Below are 23,722 nucleotides of genomic sequence, written 5' to 3'. Positions count from 1 at the left end.
GGCAGGCCTGAGTGTTCTGTGGATGGAAAAGGACCTCGTCCAAGCTAGTGGTGAAATAACGACTACTACTCACCGAGCACTCATCATGTCACAGGCTCAGTGTTGCTATTTGGAAGCCATCATCTCATTCTTTCCTTGCCACACTGGGTGGGGAAGTCATAACCATTTTACAGATGAAAACACTGAGGCCCAGAGAGTTGAGTGCCTGGCTAGAGGTCCCAGGTCTGTAAGCGGCTGAGTTTGGATTCAATGGTTTGACTCCTAGCTGCTATCCGTACTCTCCAGGAGCCAAGTGTGAGTGCAAATACTGAGACTCCCTGCCTTGATGGGCTCTCCTTTCATAATCAGGAATGCCCTTGAAGATCATCTAATCATCTACTGCAAAATTCACAAAGCTCTCAGGGTGAGTCCTGCCAGCAGATGTGCCTTTTTTTTTTTCTGACATATACAGTAGTTTAAAAATAATCTCAATCAGTTGCCAAAGTCAAAAAATAAGAAACATTTCTGGTTTCTCTTGAAAAAAGTAAAGGGGAGGTCTGGTACAGTGGCCTTGCATTCATTATTTTTTTTTGAGATGGAGTCTCACTCTCTTGCCCAGGCTGGAGTGCAGTGGCACAATTTTGGATCACTGTAGCCTCCACCTCCTAGGTTCAAGTGATCCTCCTGCCTCAGCCTCCCAAGTAGCTGGGATTACTGGAACGCACCACCATGCCTGGCTAATTTTTGTATTTTTAGTAGAGTCAGGGTTTTACCATGTTGGCCAGGCTGGTCTCGAACTCCTGGCCTCAGGTTATCTGCCCGCCTTGGCCTCCCAAAGTGCTGGGATTACAGGTGTGAGCCATTGCGCCCGGCCTGGCCTTGCACTCCTAAATGCTTATTAGAAACCTGAGTGGAGTGGCAGCCGCCCTGTGGGTGGGCTTATGGTCTCCAAATTGCCAAAGTCCTCACTATTCCCTGTGCCACTTCCAACACTCAGGCAAGTGTCAATTGCTATGCATCATCACACTTGTGTTATTATTTTTTCTTTTTTTTCTTTGAGACAGAGTCTCGCTGTGTCACCCAGGCTGGAGTGCAGTGGCGCAATCATGGCTCACCATAGCCTCGACCTCCTTGGCTCAAGCGATCCTCCTACCTAAGCCTCCCAAAGTGCTGGGATTACAGGCCTGGCCACTGTACCCAGCTATTTTTCTAACAGTACAGTTAAGGATAAAGTGAAGTGACTAGAGACCGATGTCTCTATGAAAGGCAGGAGAACAAAGTCTTTTGGAAAATGGCTTGGAAAAGCCATGTGTTGCAAGAAAAATGGGCAAAGGGACATACCTTGGTGGCAATGACAAATACATCTATGAATTTACCATGCAAAATGTGTCTTGCCCATTTCACTCATTTATGCATCTCTTTGGCCCCTGAGACAGTGATTTTGTGACCCTTAGTTGAGAACAACCATCTTGTTGTGCAGATAAGGAAACTGAGGTCCAGGGAGCTAACTGGCTTCATGCCAATTAGAGGCGCTGGGATGATGATGCCCAAGTCGGGCTGCTCTTTGGAGCTTACCTCTGCTGGCTGGCTGGTCGTCCCCATGACTACTGCTGCCAGCATCCTTCCTTGAGCCCCTCCTCCCACTAGCAGGGCGCTCTCTGTTGGGGGGCTGGTTAAAGATGTCTGAGTCATCACTGTGGACTTTGGTGGTTGCCCTCTGGGGTCTCTCCTTGGTGTTGACACTCCGGCTGGTCCCCCACCCTGGCTCATGCCGTAGGCCTTTATCCCTGGCCTCGGTCTCTCCGGGACCCTCACCGATGACATCGTCTGATGGGAGCCTGCCCTTCCAGGCCAGGGGCTTCTCGGGACTAAGCCAGAGGGGTTTTGGCTTCCTGCCTCCCTGCTTCCTGTCCTTCCCGGTGGGAGAAGGTTGTAACCAGGATGGGGTTTTCCCGGGTGGCTCACAGATTTTTCTGCCCATGAGGTTTTCCAGTTGTTGGATGAGAGAGGGCTCCTCATGGACAGGAGGGCACTTCACAGGTGGGGAAGTGGCAGGAGCACTGGGCATGTCACCCATCGAAGTGGGGGCTGCCGACAGTCTCAAATATTCCTCTAACTGGGACAAACTGTCTTTCCTGCAATTAGCAGAATTCTTTCTTTTGCCAGACACATTTCCTTGTGAAGAAAGCTTTGCATCCGCTAATGTTTCAGCTGGCGGTGAGCAACCGAGACCAAGCTCCTTGTCCCCGCTGGCACCAGCCATCTCATGGGTGCCTTTGCTTTCTTCCGAGTGAGCGTTCATGGCCTCCTCTAGTTGCTCGCTCTTCTCGTTCTTCTGGTCAACCAGGATGCTGTGGTCAGCTGGGGCCTCCCTATCTCCTTTGTCTAACTTGCCATTGAAGATGAGGTTTCTGTTGACGTAAAGCTTCACGTTCTTGGCACCAATGTCAAGATCCTGAAACCATAAGATTTAACAAAGTGAAGATGCATAGCATCAGACTGATGTATGAAATTTTGGAAGTCGAAGATACCAAAAAAAGAAAAGAAAATGTGAAATGCTAGAAATGCAAGCTTTTGAAAACCACAGTGCTGGGGGTGTGAAACTAGGCTTGGTCTCATTTCTGTGCGAACCGCTACATACTCTATAAATCAAAGGACTTTCACAAAGAGACGGCCTCAATCGCTGCCTTCGTCATCATTACCTCCTGTCGGGACATTCGTAATAGCCTACTAATTGGTCTCCCTGCTTCCTGTCTCTTGCTACTTTAACTTGGACTTCACATTGCCACCAGAGTTCATTTCCTACCAGAGCAAATCTGTCCAGTCATTCCCCTGTGTGAAATCCTTCATGTTTTTTCACAGCCTATAGCAGTGTTCTTTAAAGTTCAGTTCCTGAGACCATCTGCGTCGAAAAGCCTGGAGTGCTTACAAAACAGCTTTCCTGGCCTCCGTGGGCATCATAATTGGGAGACCGTAAAAGCAGAGGCTGAGACAAGGACTCGGGTGCAAGTCGAGTATTTGGCAGGTGATTCCAAGAGGAAATGGGAAAGCAAGATAGGGCAGGAAAAAGGAAAAACCCAGTTTTTTTGAGCTGGTCACTGCTGTGGCCAACTGGTGCTCCTTCCCACGGGGGCCCTCTGCGGCACTCCAAGATCTCACTTTCCCCAACCCTAGTCTTCACCTATCTTAAAAATGGCTCCATCACTGAAGCAGTGGCCAAAAATCTCGTGGCCCCCTTGATCCCTCTCTTTCTCACTTGCCCATCCAATCCGCCAGCTGTCCCTCGCCTCTCTCTCCAGAACACTTCCTGGGTCTGACCTCTTTACCTGGAATGTGCTGCTGCCTTCCTTGCCCAGGCCACCAGGGTCTCTGCCAGAGACACCACTGCCGCCTCCTAATTGGTCTCTCTGCTTCCACTCTGCGGTGTCTCCTCCAAATCCCTGCACTCACACTTCATTTTCTATGCAGCAGTGAGTTTTTTTTTAACTGAAATCAGATCATGGGAGTCTTCTGCTTAAATGCATGTCGCAAATGTCTCTCCAAGACTGGGACATTTATCCACTGCTTGTTGAAGGCTGCCCTCGGGGCACTGATGCCCCAACACATGCACGAGCTGAGTGTGCTCCCACGGCAGAGCACCCCACGAGCACCTGAGGCAGGGCACTGTCCACATGCGGGGACTGTCCCATGTTCACGGCAGCTGCAGTTGGAAGGGAGCCAGGAGGATGCCGTGTGAGGACCACTGCCTCAAGGCAGCCTGTAGGTAACTTCTGGACTCAGAACAAGTTCTCCGGATGATTTCTTCACACGACGGGGTGCAGAACCACGCCGATGATGGGATAAATTCCAAAGCTCTCCACATGACATACAGTAACCTTCACAAATGATCCCCACCTCGCTCTCCTCTCTCACTGCCAGCCTAAATGCCCCTATGTCACGCAGGTTCAACTCTCTTCCTTCCATGCTTAAGATAAAATCACATCTCCTACTACTGTTCCACTTGTGTCATCCTCTTTACAGCAAAACTCTTTTTCCAGCTTTATCGAGGAATAGAATACACACCCCATACAATAAACTGTGCATATTTAACGGGTACAGCTTGATAAGTTTTAACATGTGTCTACGCCAATGAAGCCATCACACTCAAGAGAACAAATGTACCTATCACCCCTAAGGTTTCCTCGTGCCCCTTGGTAACCCCTGTCTCCCCTTCCTCCTTCCCTGGCTCCAGGCAACCACCCAGTTATGGTCCCTCCCTATATACTGATCGTCCTTTCTGGAATGTTTACATAAAGGAATCATGTTGCATGTAGTCTTTTTTGCTCGGCTCTTTCAGTCACCATAACTGCTCTGAGATTCACCTGTGTTATGGGAACTGATAGTTCCTTTCCTTTCTACTGCTAAGGAATATTCCATTGCAGGGCCCCCCTCATGATCTGTCCGTCACCCCGTCAGTGAATCTCTGAGTGTCACTGTCCCCGTGGGCTCCTCCTCCCACTACCCCTTGTTCCTCCTCCCGTTGGGCTTCTGCCTCCACCTCCACATGGAACCCACCTGGCCCGGGCACCTGTAACCAGGGTGACGGGCCATCCTAGTTTGTCTGGGACAATTCTGATTTATATCTGTTATCCTGGTGTCATTACTAATGACTCTCAGAAGTGTCTGGTTCCTAAAGTAAATTACAGGGTCCAGCTGACTGCCATACGCAATAGGAATTTCTCCTAGGAGTGGGTGGGTGTGGCGGCTCGGCAGTACTCGGCAGCTTCCCCTCCTTTGCGATGACTTTCCTCCCTGGGGCTTGTGTGGCTCTGCACCCACCTGGCTTTCCTCCTGCCTCGCTGACTGAGCCTGCCCGACTCCTGGGTTGCTTCCTTTTCTTCGGCTGCACTTTGAACGACTAGGCTGCCCAGGGCTCAGTCCTAGGCCTCCCGAGTGCTCTTCCCTTGCTCTCCAGGTGGTCTCATTCAGGTCCCAGGCTCCCAGTTATTTTCATCTCCAACTCTGACCTCTCCACCAAGCCCCAAGTGACTGCTTGGCCTCTCTTCCTGGATATCTAACAGGAATTCCAATATAAAATGCCCAAAACAGAATGCTCTCTTTTTTTTTAAGAGACAAGGTCTTGCTCTGTTGCCCAGGCTGGCGTTACAGTGGCTCGATCAGGGTTCACTGCAACCTGAATTTCTGGGCTCAAGTGACCCTCCCATCTCAGCATCCTGGATAGCTGGGACTACAGGTGCACGTCACCACGACCAGCTAATTAAAATAAATTTTTTTTTGTAGAGACGGGGTCTCACTATGTTGTCCAGGCTGGTCTTGAGCCCCTGGGCTCAAGGGATCCTCCTGCCTTGGCCTCCCAAAGCGCTGGGATTACAGGTGTGAGTCAATGTGCCTGGTGTGCCTGAAACAGAATTCTGAAATCACTTTCTCCACACTTAGTCTTAAACTATCTTAAAAATGGGTCCATCATTCGAGCGGTTGCTAAAAAGCTTGCCGTCCCCTCGTCCCCTCTCACTTTCTCACTCATATCCAGTATGTGGGCACGTCCCTCGGCTCTCTCTCCAGAACACGCCCTGGAGCTGACCTCCTTGCCCGCGTGTGCTGCTGCCTGGGCCACCAGGGTCTCCCCCAGAGACACCACCATCGCCTCCTAGTTGGTCTCTCTGCCTCCACTCTGGGCTGTCTCCCCCAAACCCTGCACTCACTTCATTTTCCACACAGCAGTGAGTCTTTTTTTAACAACTGAAATCAGATCATGGGAGCCTCCTGCTTAAAGCTGCCCAGTGACTTCCTATGGCACTGACAAGAAATCCTACTCCCCTTCAGGGGTGCCTGCTGACCTCTCTGACTCCGGCTCCTGGCGCTTGCCTCGATTCCTTGATATGGCTCAGCCTGTTCCTCCTGCCTTAGAGTCTGTGCACTTGCCTGGCGTGTTCTGCCCCAGATGCCCACAGCCTTGCTCCTTCTTCTGTTCAGGACCTTCAGTGAACACACCTCTAGGGCAGCCCCACCTCATCGGTCCCCTCTTTATCTTATTGCCCTGTTTTATCTCCTTTTAGTCTCTGAATGGTCTTGCTTATCAGCTTTTAACTTATTTATTGTTTTTCCCACTCAAAGTTAGGCTCCAAGACAGCCGAAGCCCTGCCCGTCTTGTCCAAGGGCACATTGTAGCCACCCAACAATTATTTTTGGGCCAGGCACAGTGGCTCATGCCTGTAATCCCAACACTTTGGTAGGCCGAGGTGGATGGATCACCTGAGGTCAGGAGTTCGAGACCAGTCTGGCCAACATGATGAAACCCCGTCTCTACTAAAAATACAAAAATTAGCCAGGCATGATGGCGTGAGCCTGTAATCCCAGCTACTCGGGAGGCTGAGGCAGGAGAATCACTTGAACCTGGGAGGGGGAGGTTGCAGTGAGCTGAGATCGTGCCATTGTACTCCAGCCTGGGTGACGACAGTGAAGCTCCGTCTCAAAATAAATAAATAAATAAATAAATAAATAAATAAATAAATAACTTTGGAATAGCAAATGAATAAACATGGGTTTTCTCTCCTGAACAGCACTGCTGTCTCAACAGTGCTCTAAGAATGAACCTGATCAGAAAAGCGGCGGCCTGTGGGTTTCACCTCCAGATCGTTTATTTCCCGTGTTGCCTTGGCTTCTGATCTGCTCTTGGGAGACGGAATCTGAGACCCTGGAGATGTTCACCTATACTAACCCCTTCTTAGCCTTCCTGAAAGCTAGGTGAGTAGGAGCTAACAAATTTCAGGATCACTGAGTTACAGAGGTTTCTGCAGCAATTTAGAAGGAGAACTGTCCGGCCTGCGTTACGCCACAGGAACTCGGCTTCAATCCTCCAATTGCAGATGGCAGGCTACCATTTGCCGACTGTCAGAAAAGTCGATTCTCAAAGCACTCTTTTACATGCTTATATGGATGGATTCTCTGTTTAGCAGAGGCACAGAGCAAGTGTGTGCTGTGAATTCACCGGGGAACAGCTATTTGAGGACAGCATGGGCAGTTTTCAATGACTGGTTCTGCAAAAGTACTGCCACAGGGATATCTGGTGAGACAGAAACACCTTCCTTTAAAGAGGTAGTGGGTGATGGGGAAACCATCTAGTCCAGCACAGTCACAAGGTGGGCATCCTAGCTTTCCTAATAGGGTGGCCGGCTTCCACAACATGGCCACCCATCTTCCTTCCCCAGTCCAGAGCCCATCTGACCTCCAGCCCTGTTCCCACCAAGACGTCTGGCGGAGAGGGAACTGAGAGAGGGAAGCAGGCGGAGGCAGGGGTCAGGCTTGTAAGAGAGGAGTGGGCTCAGGTGGAAATCAGTGGTATGCAGGGGTCACAGGGAGGTGGGAGGGTCGTACCCTGCCTGGCAGCTCTGAGCTCTGAAAGGTTTCCAGCACTCTGCAGGCCAAACAAGCCACATTCATGGGCAGATGTGGCCCAAGGATCACCAGAGTGGGGTCCCCATAGGGAATATTAGTCACTTCTCTGGATATTCTGTTTAAAGGATAACAGACTGCCTTGTCCTATGCCATCCTCAGAACAATCCTGCAAGGGAAGCATTAGGGCCCCATCTTATGGATGGAGAAACTGAGGCACATGCCTTCCCCAAGGTCACACAGCTGGTATGTGGTAAGCCACTATGGCTGGCATGCTAAGGTCTTAACCACCATCTTTCTGTGGGTCAAGCTAGATTCCAAGAAAGCCACAGTCCTGGCCCATGCTAGCCTAGCCACTGTTAGGAGCACCTGTACCGGTGGAGCTCTGAGCCCCTACCCTTTTCTAAATTTTTATTTTTATTTTTTGAGACGTCTCTCTCTGTCACCCAGGCTGGAGTGCAGTGGTGTGATCTCAGCTTACTGCAATCTTTGCCTCCCAGGTTCAAGCGATTCTCGTGCCTCAGCCTCCCGAGTAGCTGGGATTACAGGCACGCCACTACGCCCGGCTATTTTTTGTATTTTTAGTAGAGATGGGGTTTCACCATGTTGGCCAGACTGGTCTCAAACTCCTGACCTCAGGTGATCCGTCCACCTCGCCCTCCCAAAGTGCTGGGATTACAGGCATGAACCACTGCACCTGGCCTTTTTTTTTTTTTTTAAATAAGTCCCTATGGGCCAGGCGCAGTGGCTCACATCTGTAATCCCAACACTTTGGGAGGCTGAGGCAGGTGGATCACGAGGTCAGGAATTTGAGACCGCTCTGCAGAGGTGCCAGAAACCTGTCTCTATTAAAAATACAAAAATTAGCCAGGCATGGTGGCAGGCGCCTATAATCTCAGCTACTGGAGAGGCTGAGGCGGGAGAATTACTTGAAACTAGAAGGCAGAGGTGGCAGTGAGCCGAGATTGTGCCACTGTACTCCAGCCTGGGCAAAAGAGGGAAACTCTGTCTCAAAAAAGAAAATAATAATAATAATAATAAATAAGTCCTTATAGACTAACTGTCTCCTACCCCACCCCAGCCCCCACCTCCACCTCCACTGGGTGGTGGGTGTGCGTATGTGTGTGGGTTCCAGTTCTTCAAGACATTTTTCTACATATTTACGTATATACCGCATAAGTGTCATTATACCACAAGGGTGTGCTTAGAGGCTGTATGAGAGTCACATCTGCCCCATGAGGAAAACAGGATGGAAGATTCTGCGAGTCTGGATTCCTCTGCGCCCCCTCAGTGCAGCTCTGTATAAAGGACATCTTTACGAAAGGATCCAGGGGGAAAATCCTTTCTCTCCTCAAGAACCAGCCTGCTTCCTCCCCCTCCAGTCGTCAGGGCTTTAACCCCAGGCTCTTTCTCCCTTGTTCTGTCTTCTTCCAGGAAGTGCACGATGAAATTCCTTCCTGCCGAATGTCTTAACCTTAACCTTTAGAACCCTGTCTCTCTCTCTGCGTGTGTGTGTGTGTGTGTGTGTCCTTCTTGTTTCCTTGGTGTGAATATTTTTTTTCCTTCTTTAACTAGAGTTATTTTTATGCCTTTTGTTCATGCTGCCTCAAACACCCTTTGCAATGGATTTTGAAAAGGACACTTTGAAACTCTGTGGCTGGTTTGTAGTTAATGGGAACACCTTTCCTGGCCCACATTTTGCCCTTATCTTCCTTCTTTACAGTTGGTGAGAATCAACTGTGCTGAAACTGTAATGCATTTTTAATACAATATTAATATTATTTCAATCTAAGTGATTAATTAACTCAGCAAGGCCACTTTCATCCCTGGCCCCAGTGTAGAATGGCATGTCTCTTGCAATGAACACACAACTGCCCAACAAAGATTCATGGCGGCACGGTTCCACTGTGGCAACAGTGAAGCAGAGCTGTGGGCTTTAGCATCTTAAGCCACTTTCCCCAGAGATGAGCACCTGCCTTTGGCACAGCCAATACAACCTGAGAACAAACATCTGGAATGAAGCATTGGCTAGGCCCAAAAACTACACGCCAAGGTGGGTCCGTTAAGGCAAATGGAGCCTTGGCATGGCGACACAACTGGAGTCGGCCCAGATGTGCACTGGCTGGACTTCAGGCACAGCCCAGGGAGCCCATACTGCAGGCATCCCACACTCTGGGAGTTGTGTCATTGGCTGGGAACATTTACTGGCACCTCTGCAGAGCAAAAGCGTGGGTTGCTGTCCTTCCTAGCTCTTTGCCCGGAAGTGCTGGCTCCAGCATGGGAAGGAGCCAGAGGTTCTGGGCCAGGGGTTTAGGGTTTGTCTCCCAGACTCACTGCTTTTATCCTAACTGTAGGTCTATCGAGATATGGAGGGCTATGGGGGAGTGAGGTGCTGTCACCCAGAGTGCTGCCACACACACTTTAGGACCTGGCTCAAGGGCTGACTCCTCCAGGGAGCCCCTGGCCCTCCCTGTCTCCCCCTCCTCCCTGACTCTGGTTGACTTGCGTCTTCCTCTGAGGTTTCGGGGTTGGGCTTGCAACCTGGTTCTCTGCACCTACTGCTTAGCCAATTGTCCACAGACACATGCTTGTCCTCCCCAGGAGGCAAGACCTTCAAGGACAGGGGAAAGGGCTATTCCTATCTGTCTTGAGGTCTTGCTCTGGGGACTAAACTTACAGGGAGTTCTGGTTTCATTGGGAAGTGACTTTCATTCATGGTCTTTTACGTGTCCCTTGGGAGGAAGGCCAATGAACACCATTCTCTGTGATATGAAATTTAATTTCCTCGAAGGGACAGAAGAAGATGGTAAGACACTGAGACATTTAACAAACACCTACTATAAGCCACACTCTGGGAAGACCATGCTGTGTCCCACCCAGCATCACAGACTCAGGATGACAAACGTGGATGGGATCTGATTAGTTCACACACTGGTGGTCCTCTGGCTGAAATCATGCTCGTTTAGCTCACCAAGCATTTAAGAATTTTAGAATTATTAGTAATATTTACAAATTGGGAGCTTTCACATAACAAAGTGCATTTCTGGCCTCTGTTGAAAAATTTAGGCTGTGTGGCAATACCGGGTCGGCGCTAACATGTGGAGTAATGGCTGCCCTCCTGCAGGGCCTGGCTCTCCAGTGACAACGGTCGCTCTATAGAAAGGCAGGGCTGTGCCAGGCGCAGTAACTCATGCCTGTAATCCCAGCACTTTGGGAGGCCAAGGTGGGTGGATAACCTGAGGTCAGGAGTTTGAGACCAGCCTGGCCAACATGGTGAAATCCCATCTCTACTAAAAATACAAAAAAATTAGCCCTGTGTAGGGGCACACACATGTAATCCCAGCTACTTAGGAGGCTGAGGCAGGAGAATCGCTTGAACCCAGGAGGTGGAGGTTGCAGTGGGCCGAGATCACTCCACTGTACTCCAGCTGGGGAACAGAGCAAGACTCTGTCTCAAAAAAAAAAAGAAAAGAAAAAGAAAGACAGGGCCGTGAAATGGGCACCAGACTGCCTGGTAGTCATGTGATCGTCAGCAAGTTGCTCTGCCTTTCTGTATCTCAGTTTCCCCATCTGTAAAATGGAGCTGGTAACTGCAGTACCTGTCTCATAGGACTGCTGTGCAGAATAAATGAGCTGATTTATGTAAAGCGCTTTAAATACCGCTTGCCACATATGCAAGAAACAGGAGCCACCCTCATGTCTTGTACCTAATGTACTGCACCTAAATGTATATAGACCCGTCGAGGCTGGCTGCTCAAGGTTGGCCTGGCTCAGAGACACTGCGCTGCAGGGCCCAGTGCGGCAATCCCCCTGTTTCTGCCAGAGGTTGGCAGCAGCCATAGGAGGAGCCCCATGCATACTGAGGTCAAAACTCTGCTAAGTTTGGGTTGAGGCCCTGGCATGCAATTCTTGCAACTTTATTCAATGCAGCCCATACTGTATGGGGGTCTTTTGGTGGGGGGCGGGGGGTCCTGGCCTGTGTGGGATGCAAAGGAAGCAAGCCAGGGTCCTCGCCTTGAAGAGTTCACAACCAGCTGTAGGTGAAGGGGTCGCATGCTCAAATGCTAGTGGCACCGCAGCCACGGGGGGTCTGTGAGCTGAAAGATGTATACTCTCAAGTCCAGAGGAAGCAGGGAGCATTCAGCTCCAGCCAGTGGATGAAAGAGAGGGAATATTTGCCAGGTCATCAAAAGCCAATTTCCAAATGTTGTCATTAAACAATTCAGAAGCTGTAAACACTGTGAGGACCAAACCAAACACACTGCAGGGCAGACTTGGCCGGGGGTGCCTGTTTGTACATCAGAAGCACAGAACCCTAAGAACACCCTCAGGAAGCAGGGATTTGATGCCAGGAAGGGTGTCGCTGGAGACCCCCACAAGGGGCCTAAGGCAGGCTAGGGGTATGGGGAGGCTTGTTTGTGAAGTCAGGTTTAAGCCGAACCTCAGTGTTTTGAAAGGCAGGTTTGTAACAAGACGGGTCAGGTATTCCAGGCTCTGGGGATGGCAGGAGCTAAGGCAGAGAGGAGAGAAGAGTTTTATGGGGGCCAGTGGGAGGTCAAAGCTGTATAAGCACGAAAGAGCCAGACAGCCAGATTTTGGGGTCAGGGAGTGGTGGAAGTCACCAATGCAAACACATTCAGGGTCCAGACAAGTACTGCAAATGAGACAGGCAATGGAGTGAAAGGACAATGGTGTCGCTGTGACTCAGCTCCACTCAAGTTTCCAGGTGTAAATGTGGGATCTTCTAGTTTCTCAAAAAAAAAAGCAAAAAAATTCATATTTTCATGCAAAACCTCCCAATTTTAAAATGTTGGCTATTAATTCAAATAATTTTGAAAACATCATGTGATCCAGTGGAAGTCTACCTGTGAACTGCATCTGGTAACCAGTGCACAGCCTGTGTTCAGCCTTCTTCTCAGGATGCTCTGGGAGGCTGCGACAGCTGTGAGTCATGGCTGCTCCCCTGAAGCATTCTGCAGCTGGGAGGCCCTGGGCTCATCCCCTTCACTGCAGGGCCCCTGGGCCTCCCCTGCCTGGGCATGAGCTCGCAGGGGCAGGCAGCGTATCAGTGCTGATTCCTAGCACAACGCCTGGGCTTGGGGCAACTGACAAACCTCTGCTGATGAGAGGAGGGACTGAGCCCATGAGCAGTGGAGGGAAGGATGGGGATACACGGGAATGAGGTATCATGCAGCAACAGGCAGAAGGGGAGGGACGAGCTGGATTGGGAAGGAGACTAGTTTTGGAAATAGAACTGGTAGGACTTAGAGATGCCTGACAGTGAGGGGCAAAGGGAAGTCAGAGGATCAAAGTTGTGAGCCAGGAGCTGGCGCGGACAGAAAAAGGAAGTGGAGAAGGAAGCCTGGTGTGGGTGGACAGACAGGCAGGGTTTGGGTGTGCCAAGTGGGAGTAGTGTGCATTCGCAGTAAGAAAGGCCAGAAATAGCGATCCAGTGGTCAGGCCTGCAGCTTTGATATGTGGTTAAGTGTCAAGGAAGGTTTAAGTTTGGAAGCTGATGAATAAATTCAACAGCATGTGACTCCTATGTTCTTAGAGAAAAAGAAAAAGGACTTAGGGTGGATATGATTTTCTATCTTCCCTGGTGATTTTTCCTCCTTTTAGAGGCAGCACTTCAATTTCCCATTGAAAATCCAACCTTCTCTTAATTTCACCTCATGTGGATAATGTGGGCCCACCCCAGGTAGCAATGCAGGTCTGACCAATAACGGGCGCTAGATTGCAGCTTTCATGAGGACAGTCTCTTTCTGCGGGGGCTGCTGAAATAAGCATGAACCTGATGCCATTGGGGGCTACCACGTGGAAACTGAGGATGAGGCCAGCACAGAGGAGAAGAGAGCTAAGTGATGGAGGGAGGCAGATTCCTGATGACATCATGTGAACTCCTGGATGCCACCATACCTAAAGCCAGCCACCCAGCGTCTTCTCTTACATGAGCCAAAGACTTCTATTGTGTGATTAACCCAGTTTTAATTGGGTTTTCTGTCCTTTGGTACCAAGAGAATCCTGGCTGATAAAATAGCCCTGCTACTGAGAACTCCAATCAACAGGCTCAGCTACTGAGTCAGTCCTGGCAGGAGGCAGGTGGGAAGCTCCACCCTCCAGACAATCTGTGATTTCTCCTGCTGCACCAGTCAGCACTTACACCTGGGTGAGCAGCCCTCCCCTGCCCAGGCCTCTGCCTACTTCCAGCTGCAGCCCGCCCACTTGCTCTGCACAGCACAGGACATGGGTCTCAGCTTCCATGCTGGCTCTGAGTCCACTTTCATTCTCTTTAGGAGTAGAGCCTGGCTCTGAATCCCAGTGTTCTTGTGGGGCTGCTCTCTTTAAAGGCTGAATGTGGCTGGGCCGAGTGGTTCATGCCTGTAAATCCCAGCACTTTGGGAGGCTGAGGCAAGTGGATCACTTGAGGTCAGGAGTTTGAGACCAGCCTGGCCAACATGGCAAAACCCATCTCTACTGAAAATACGAAAATTAGCTGGGCATGGTGGTGCGTGCCAGTAGTCCCAGCAACTCAGGAGGTTGAGGCAGGAGAACTGCTTGAACCCAGGGGGTAGAGTTTGCCGTGAGCTGAGATCAGGCCACTGCACTCCAGCCTGGGTGACAAAGCGAGACTGTCTCTAAATAAATAAACAAATAAATAAAGGCTGAATTCTCTGTTCACCTCTCCTTCCCCTGCTGGCTGGGGACCCGCTTTAAAGCTGACCCTCTTGGAACTCTCATGGCTACCGTGCCTGTACCTACCTGAGTGAGGACTCTGCCCACAGACTATACTCACTGCATCCCACCCAACGGAAAGCGCCCTCTGGCCATTGGCAGTGGCCTAGACCAAGCCTGAGGCCCACAGCTCAGGAAGCTTCCCATGCAACGGGGTCAGTCCCCTTTCCACCAGTTGCCTTGCTAAGATGCCCGTCATACTTCCCGGGCCCCCATAGTGCCCAGACCCTGCCATGGGGCAGAGCCATCAGGCCGCACTGACTCGGGTGACCAAATGAAGGTTACATCTTTGACTTCCAAGTCATTGACATGTTTGGTCTTGGTTTGTATCAGATCCAAACAAACCAAGTGTAAAAGAAACAATTTTGAGAGAATTAGGAATGTTTAAATATGAAGTGGGTATCAGAGCATGATAATTAATTATGGCCATGCACGATAGTGCCATCAAGGTTACAGAAAAATAAACAAACAAACTTTTTTTGTTAGAGATGTATACTGGAGGATTTATGAGTGAAATAGTGTGATAGCTACAATTTACTTTCAAATGTTAAGGGGATACATGAAACAACAATAGCAGAATGTTTGTAATTATTGAAGCAGGTGATGGATACACGCCTCATTACTGAACTAATCTCTTCACTTTTGCATTCATTTGAAAACTTCTTTCCAGAAAAAGGCATTGCTGAAAATGCAAATGGTCATAGGATGAGTTGAGTCCACCTAAAGTGCACCCCAAGAGTACTGACACCCTCATCCAGGCCACCACCATCTTCAGCGAGGCTGTTCTTAGGCTGTTCTATGCCTTGAGCCTCCTCTCTCAGGGCTCCCTCTGCCCCCTGATCCATTCTCCAAATCAACCAGAGTAGTCTTTTAAATTCCTCAATCAGGACCGGGCGTGGTGGCTCACGCCTGTAATCCCAGCACTTTGGGAAGCTGAGGCGGGAGGATGACTTGAGGTCAAGAGTTTGAGACCAGCCTATCTCTACAAAAAATAAAAAAACTAGCTGTGTGTGGTGTGCACACCTGGAGTCCCAGCTACTTGGGAGGCTGAGGTGGGAGGAACGCTTGAGCCCAGGAGGTCGAGGCTACAGTGAGCCATGATCACGCCACTGCACTCCAGCCTGGGCAACAGAGAGAGACTGTCTAGAAAAACAAACAAACAAACAAACAAACAAACATCCTCCATCAGATCACGTCACCCTGCTAACAAGCCTCCGGCGATGACACTAATAGCTGACCCTTGTACAGAGGGCGGGAGGCCAAGGAATGATTCAGAGCACTTTACACGCATTCACTGGACAATATCCCATTTTCAGATAAAGCTGAGGTATACAGATGTGACGTAACCTGCCCCAGGCCACATGGTCTCAGATGGGCTGGCTCTGACCATACTATATTCTGCCTGTCTCCGAATCAGATCCAAACCTGCTGGCCCACAGGATCTGGTCCCCACCTCCCTCTGGGACCTCTCATGACACTCCTTGTTCCCCATGCTCCAGCCACTTGGCCAAACCACAGTCCTCAAACTCCTGCCGCAGGGCCTTTGCTCCTGCTGTGCCCTGTGGGGAATGCCCTTCCCACAGATGCCCCATGGCTGCTCCTGGTCATCACTGAGCTCGGGGAAGGCCTCTGGCCACCTGGCTCCAAGCAGCCCAGCCTCCTCCTCCCTGTGGCCCTCGTTCACTGTCCTGTGTTATTGTCTTCGGAACACTTAGTGTGACCTGAAATCACATTATTCGTTGTATCCTTGTTTATTGTCCCTTCCCCAACAGAGGGGACAGGGCCTTGTCTATTTGTTCACCACTGTACTCTCAGCACTGAGACTCATGTGGTCCCCTATGTAGTCACCAGCCACGTGTGGCTACTTAAAACTAAAATTAATTAATTACAATGTAAAGTGCAGTCAGTGTCTCAGTGGCACTAGCTGCTTGTGAAATTCTCAACAGCCACCTGTGTCTAGTGATTACTGTACCAAACAGGGCAGATACAGGACATGTCTACCATCACAGAAAGTTCTAGCAAGCAGCGGTGGCCTACACCAGCGGTCCCCAACCTTTTGGGCACCAGGGACTGGTTTTGTGGAAGATAATTTTCCCATGGATGGTGGCAGGGGTGGGGATGGTTTTGGGATGAAACTGTTCCATCTCAGATCATCAGGCATTAGATTCTCATAAGGAGCGTGCAGCCTAGATCCTTCGCATGTGCAATTCCCAGTAGGGTTCCCATGCCTATGAGAATCTCATGCCGCTGCTGATCTGACAGGAGGCAGAGCTCAGGTGGTCATGCCGGCTCATCCAGTGCTCACCTCCTACTGTGCAGTCTGGTTCCTAACAGGCCACAGACTGGTACTGGTCTGTGGCCTGGGGGCTGGGGACCCCTGGCCTAGACCACATGACATGTCACAGAAACATGCCCCTGGGGAAATGTAGCATTCATTTATCAAAAACAATTTAACGAGTGCCTTTCTGTATATAAAATATACCCTGGGTGCCTGTCCTGCCTGGATGCTCACTGCTGTCCCACTTCCTGGTGTGACCAGGCTGGAGGCGGCACTTGCGTGGTGACGCTGTGGGTGATGATGGGGATGGTGTGCTTATCTGTACTGTCACACATAACTAACATGACTATTATAAAGGCAAACAGATGGACCATGGGGAGCTGCTGGAAGCCCACTTTTTGGATGAGTTATTACCTACTATAGAAGGGAGACTACCAGTTTCTTCCTCCCAACAGATGCCACTCTGCAGGAGAAGCAGTGCTGTGAAAAACCAGAGAAAGACAAGCGGACCTCAAATTTCCCTTCCCGGCTTTGTCTCTTACCACCTGCTAGCTGGGCAAGTCACTTAATCTGGGGAACACCAAAAGATACGACACACATGTTATCACATCCGCCTGAGCCCACGGCAGACGTGGCTGATCAATCATCACACCCTTTCCTCGATGAACCAGAAAGAAAGTTCCAGATCTTTCTCAGGACGGCACTCCAGCAAGCTGTTTCCCATCCGAGTTGGCAAAAGAGACACAGCCGATTTGCCATCTGGGATCTCACTGTCCTAAGTTCTGGCTTCTTCGTCTATAAGATGGGAAATACCACCACCTGCCTCATAGGATCACTGGGGGTTAATTGAGATGATTCATTTGTTCAGTTATTCATTCATGCATTGAATATTTACTGAGTGCCCACAGGGTGCCTATACGTGCCTGATACCTGCGGCATTCAATAAATGGCAGCTGTCACAAGTAGAGGCATCTGTGTGCTGCCTTCTGTGCACTGCTGTAGTGGTGGTGCAGCCTCCACGTCCTCACTTCACCTCTCCCATCCCTCTCCTCTGGCCCAGCTGACACTTACAGCATCACTAAGTTAGGGGGAAAGGAGCCCATAAATGCTAGCATGAGGATTTCACAGGCAGCACATTTCCCAATAAAAGACACTCCCCTTTTTCTAGTCCCTTCCTTTCTTCCGTTCTAAATAAGCCCTGGTTGGATTAGCTGCCCACATTTAACTTTTCTTCTTCAGATTCCCATACACAAAACACTGTATTAACAAGCCTTGTCTACCAGGCCGAGCTATATTTCCTATAAACTCTCATTTTATCTCCTCTAAAACACACAGTAATAGCATCCTCTGGAGAATATTAAATCAAACCAACCTGCAGCTGCATTTGTTTGCGCTTTTCTGCTCCTGGTAAATTCTGGCAACAGATGGGTGTGTGTTACATAAGCGGTGCCCTGGCAGGAACCGCAGTCCTCCACACTCCACCCTGGGTGTGGAAAGACCTCGGCTCTCAAATCCCTGCAGCCAACAGCTCCCCCAAGCACCCATGATGACACCCCATGCTCCTGAGGGACTCTTAAGACCCTGTGCCTTTTTAAACAATTCTATAAGCACAAGGAAGGCTGAGCATAGGTTAAAGAAGAAAGGCAGGCCCTGGCCAAAAGGGATGAAGCTTATCTTTGTTGTAATCCTGCACAGAAAATCTGCTTTCCTTGCCCTGAGATATATATTCAGTGACAGGGCCGAGCTGCAGGGCACAGGCGCGGGCAGCTGGCATTGTTCCATTGCCCATTCCAGAAGAGGGTGCCGATGGCCACCTGCCAGGAAGCACTGAGTGGGACTTGGAATGAGAGGACACGACCCCAGATGCTCGTAGTGTGCCATGGCTATGTGGGCTGGGGCTGCATTCCGGGGTCTGAGGGTCAGCCTCTGAGCACACAAGAGGCCAGGGCTGGCAAGCGGAGACATGCCCAGAGAAATTTCCGCCAAGTTCCCAGTGGCTTGGCCTTCTTTTTCTCAAGTTTAAACTTCAGATGTTTGTTTAAAAACAAACAAGCAAACAAACAACCTCAACGATCAGAAATCAGAGAAAGCTCTGGGCAGCACTGTGCGTACACATAGCTGGCTGGGGCTGCCTGTCCTGTTAGTTTCCTGACTCGAGGTGCCTCGCAACTGACAGGTGCTCACGATGTGATCACAGGTGCTCACGATGTGATCACTAGGTGGATGGACAGCTGGTGGGTGGCAGAACTAGCAAGAAGCAGCTCAGGAAGGGAGGATGGGAAGGAGAGAGGGAGGAAGGGAGGAAGGGAGGACTGCCTCTCTGGGACTAGGTTCCCCGCTCTGCCTCCAACCTGCCATGTGGTCTCGTGCAAGCCACCTAGCCTCTCCTATCCTCTCAACTGGATATCAGTAAGGATAACACAACTGCTTATGGATTATTAGGAACATGAGCTCATTCATTCATTCATTCATTCATCAACCACGTATTTCTCCTTTCACTAGGGCAGGGGTGGAGATGACTCTTAAGAGGTCCATGGCGGCCTGGGAACGTAGCCATAAATTCTGGTCAGGAGATGGTGGAACATGTTCATGAGGTCCCAGAGAAGCGCAAGGCGCAGGGGGCAGGGGGCAGGGGGCAGGGTTGGCTTCCTGGAGAAAGTGACGTCTGTGTTTCCAGGAATATGAGGCAGAGACGGGCATTCTGAGTTGAGTGAGATGGGGGTGGAGGGGGGGACAGGGATAAAGGTATCACTACTATGTTCACGGGATGGAAAGCCAGGGCAGCCTGCATTCTGACAAGAGAGAGGCAAGGCCTGGTGTGAGGGGATTAGGAGGCTCTGATGTCACACTCAGGGGGTTGACCTTGATCCTCTGGGCCAAGGGGAAGCTCTGAGGGTTTGAAGCAGCAGAGATGTGTGATTGGATCTCCCTGGTGGCTGCTGGAGACAGACTGAAGGGAGCGATTAGGAGGCTGTGTTCTTTCACACCTCCATGCCTGTGAACATGCAGGGCCCTCCACCCAGGATACACTTTCTCCTTTCCTGCCTCGGCTGACTGCCATTGTCCTTTGCCATCACAGCTCAGGTGTGTGTTCCTTCAAGAACCTTCCCTGATCTCTCCCAGCCTGAGGCGGGCTCCTTTCTCCACACTCCACGCAGTCTAGGGCAGGCTAGTTCCAGCCCAAAGAAGAGTTTTGTTTGAATTGTATGGTGGTTTAAAAAGAACTTAAATTAGCTACTGACATTTACACATAAGGAAGGCTCATGTCAAAACTCAGATATCCAGCTCACTGGGCATGTTGGGAAGATCTAGCAGAACTGGCTGGTATCCTACAAAGCAACCCTTAGTTGAAGCTGAAAAGTGGCCTTCCTTTTCCCTGGGGCATGGGCTTGCCAGTCTGCCATAGTCCCCACCACTCCCTAATGTCTCTAGCAAGACTGAAGGTGAGGCTCCATTCCTATTTATAATCTCACTTGAACGATCGCTTCCCTTACAGATTTGAAAGGAAAGTACAACTCTTGCCCCTATGTCTACCATAAGAGGGGCAGATAGGCCAAGTGAATTCCTGTCCTTCCTCACTATTTAGTTCCCTGATAGAACTATGAGTGCATGAAAAACAGCCCAGAGAAGGAAGGAAAGGGTGTGGGCACAGGCAGCAGCATGAGGGTAGATAGTGTGAGGTTAGAAAGGAGAGTGTGGATCCTGCAACCGGAGGTGGTGGGTCCAAAGGTAGCAAGTTATCTCAATTGATCACAGTCAGTTACAGATCGAACTCCTTTTTCCATTCTATCGCCCTTTCTCATTACTGTACTTGACTAGTCTTTTAAAAAATAAAAAATAGAACCAGAGGGGCACAATAGTCAGAGGTTAAGAGCCTGGCTAGACACAGTGAGGTCCACAGAACAGGAAGATTGGGATGCCTGGGAGCTGGCTAGACCTACAGAATCTCAGGCCCTGCTCCAGACCTGCTGAATTAGAACCTGCATTTTAGCAAGATCCCACAGATGAGTCACTGCAAGTTAACATTTGAGAAGTGAAGGCTAAGAGAAAGGGCCTGGAGTCCAAATGCAGGCGTTCACATTCTCATTCTGACACTGACTGGCTGTGACTTGGGGCAAGTTACATAACCTCTCTGTGTCTGTTTCCTTATCTGTAAAACTGAGTCTCAGCTTATATTTTTCCAGTTCCCCCAAGGGTGGCCTGATACCACCTCCCAACGCCAGCAGCCGGAAGCTCCGTCCCTGGGGGCTATGAGAATGCAGTGTGAACCTACCAGCAGGCTCTTGCTGCACACACAAGGCCAGCAGGGCTTCCGTGTATCCATTTTGCAACTTTAGGAATCAGGCTATTGGCAAACTGCTAAGTGCTTCCATCAACCCATTGCCCAGTGGGGAACCAGCACCTGTTACTTACGCCATCAGCCGTCCAGTAATTCCGAACCTTGATCTTGGCCAGACGGAAGTCCCCCAGCTGTCTTGTGTTTCGAATAACAAAAAACAGCTGGAGTGGTGGGTGGAAGGGGCAGGTCCACGGGGAGGAGTCTTTCTTGCCCTAGAAGGCCAGCAAGAGAAGGAAATCATTAGGCACATTTCTGCCTCTCCCCAAAGTAAAATGGCAGTGGCTCTTTGGCTCACAAAAACCAGGAGAGGCCTGGTGAGGGCTCAGGGCAGACAGCCAGGACGCCCCGTTGCCATCACCCAGGCTGGGGACTCAGATCACCCCGTCTGGACGGCACTTCACAGCAGGCTACTGACCCCATCCCACCCCCGGCACAAAGCTGCCACACGGACCCCTCTGATCTGCCAACCAGACGGAATTTAAAATGCAGCGGGCTTTATTTTCATCAACTTAATCGGCTTTGAGGAGAGCGCTGGGGGAGAGGAAAGACGCTAGAGAGAAGGATGGGACACTATTTGATTAACCTGGCAAACAGAGCCTTTGATTTTCTTTTGTAAAACCCTGACGAATTTTTAAAATTTTTAAATAGAAAAGAAAGCAAGCTACTGGCTCAGGCGTTGGTTGGGCCAGGGCCAGGGCACTGAGCCCTGGGATTTATTCTGTTCCTTTCAGGGTTTCCAAGCTTGGAGGCTTCAGTTTGCAGACTCCCCCCGATGGAGGCCCCAGGGGCAGGTGAACAGAGACGCCTTGCTGTCATTCTCATTCACACCGACAAAATTGCATGTCATGAGTGCTTTGGGTACAGATGGAAAAACCCAAACCAGGGGACTTTTCTCAGCCCCAGCCGCCTCCTCTTGGCTTTCTACAATACCTATTCACTCTCCATTGGGACAAAACTCACAGCTGCTCCCAAACGCGTCCACGCTGGCTCGACCCAGTGCCTTGGCACAGGCTGGGCCTCTGCTTGCTTGCAATTCTCTTCCTAACCTTCTCAATCTGGGGAATTCAGCTAAATCCAAGTGCCCTCGGCTACTTGCAGTCCCCAAGCTTGGTGCCTACCTCGGTGTCCCACGATCATCTCTTTTCACGTCCATGTCATGCCCCCATTCAGCCGTGAGCTCAAGGGAAGGGGTTGTGTCTGGTTATTCCAGAATCCTAGGCTTTTAGCATAGTTCCTTGGCACATGGGAGATGCCAAAAAAAAAAAAAAAAAGAACAAAACCCTTTGTGTAATAAATGACTACATGAATGCGCACACATGGAGTGTGCCTCCTAATGTCTGCCCTTTCATTAAAGCTTTAGGGAGGAGACTGTAGGCCAGGCACTGTGGCTTATGTCTGTAATCCCAGCACTTTGGGAGGTGGAGGCAGGTGGATCACCTGAGGTCAGGAGTTCGAGACCAGCCTGGCCAACACGGAGAAACCCTGTCTCTACTAATAATGCAAAAATTAGCTGGGCGTGGTGGTGCATGCCTGTAATCCCAGCTACTCAGGAGGCTGAGGCAGGAGAATAGCTTGAACTCGTGAGGTGGATGTTGCAGTGGGCTGAGATCGTGCCATTGAATTCCAAACTCCGTCTCCAGGAAAAAAAAACAAAAACAGACAAACAGAGAAGAGATTGTAAGCTGGGTCTGGCTTACACAGGTATTTGTTTGGTTCATCCAGTGTAAACAACAACAACAACAACAAAGCAAACACAAATTCATTGCCAACATTTAAAAATGGGGGGATTCAGAGAGGTGCAGTGGCTCATGCCTTTAATCCCAGTGACTTGGGAGGCTGAGGCAGGAGGATCACTTGAGGCCAGGAGTTAGACACCAGCCTAAGTAATATAGAGAGACCTTTTCTCTACAAAAAAATTTTAAAAATTAGCAGGATGTGGCAGTGTTTGCCTATAGTTCTGGCTACTCAGGAGGCTGAAGTGGTAGGATCGCTTGAGCCCAGGAGTTTGGTACCAGTGCACTCCAGCCTGGGCAACACAGTGAGACCCTGTCTCTAAGAAAAAAAAATAAATAAATAAGGGCTGGGTGCAGTGGCTCATACCTGTAATCCCAACACTTTGAGAGGCCGAGGCGGGTGGATCATTTGAGGTCAGGAGTTCGAGACCAGCCTGGCCAACGTAGTGAAACCCCGTCTCTACTAAAAGAAAAAAAAAAATACAAAATTTAGTTGGGCATGGTGGCGGGCCTCTAATTCCAGCTATTGGGGAGGCTGAGGCAGGAGAATCTCTTGAACCTGGAAGGTGGAGGCTGCAGTGAGCCAAGATGGCACCACTGCACTCCAGCCTGGGTGATGAAGTGAGACTCTGTCTCAAAAAAAGGTGGTGGTGGAGGGGGGAGATTTCTCCAAACAGCCAGATTTCTGACCCCTCTGCAGACTCGGAAGACATGGCAGCTCAGGAGCCCTGATGGCCGTTTCCTGGAGCCAAGAGTGTGCAGCCCTTGAAGCCCGCCATTTCCCAGGGCTCCAGAGTCCCCACCACTCCCTACTGCTTCACATCCACCTTGCTTCCCTCTTCTGCCCTGGCCTGGCCCCTGTAGGCATTGAGTCTGCAGTCCTTGTTTAGGGGCTGAGCAGCAGCAGCAAGTCCCATCTGCCAATAAGCAACCTCCGCAGGCCTGACACTGGCTGAGTTGTCCCTTTTATCTCAAAGGGGCATCACCCTGCATTTGAGAACATCTCAACAGACTCCCCGTCACCAGGAACGTGCCTGCTACTTGACAGAGCCAGGGAGGGAGGATTGGCTGATCTGGGGTTTTATCGGCCCCCAGGAGATGGAAGGCCCAGGCTCCAGCTGCGGTAGAGGACAAAGGGGACTTGTTTCGGTGACAATGGTGCCTTTCAGGAGGGAGGAGGTGGCTTTTGTTAAGGGGGAACGATGAGTTCAAGGGGTTCTGACTTATTCTGGCAAGTTTCTCCAGCTCTACAAGAACTTCTAGTGC

General features: G+C 50.3%; 1 protein-coding gene across 24 annotated transcripts in view; it reads right to left on the bottom strand.

Annotated features, from left to right (window-relative positions):
* KATNIP (katanin interacting protein) overlaps nucleotides 1-23,722 on the bottom strand; it is a 230,679-nt gene that overhangs the window by 37,893 nt on the left and 169,064 nt on the right. For all 24 annotated transcript variants that reach the window (XM_063797736.1, XM_063797739.1, XM_054669051.2 and 21 more), the window contains 2 exons: nucleotides 20,798-20,935; nucleotides 1,555-2,434 (listed from right to left, as the gene is read on the bottom strand). In XM_063797736.1, coding sequence (XP_063653806.1) covers nucleotides 1,555-2,434; nucleotides 20,798-20,935 — 1,018 coding nt within the window. The remainder of the gene's footprint in view (nucleotides 1-1,554; nucleotides 2,435-20,797; nucleotides 20,936-23,722) is intronic.

This window comes from Pan troglodytes, chromosome 18, assembly GCF_028858775.2.
Source record: "Pan troglodytes isolate AG18354 chromosome 18, NHGRI_mPanTro3-v2.0_pri, whole genome shotgun sequence".
Classification (NCBI taxonomy): Eukaryota; Metazoa; Chordata; class Mammalia; order Primates; family Hominidae; genus Pan; species Pan troglodytes.
The sequence above is the reverse complement of the archived record's forward strand: the minus strand, read 5'-3'. Positions and strand labels throughout refer to the sequence as shown.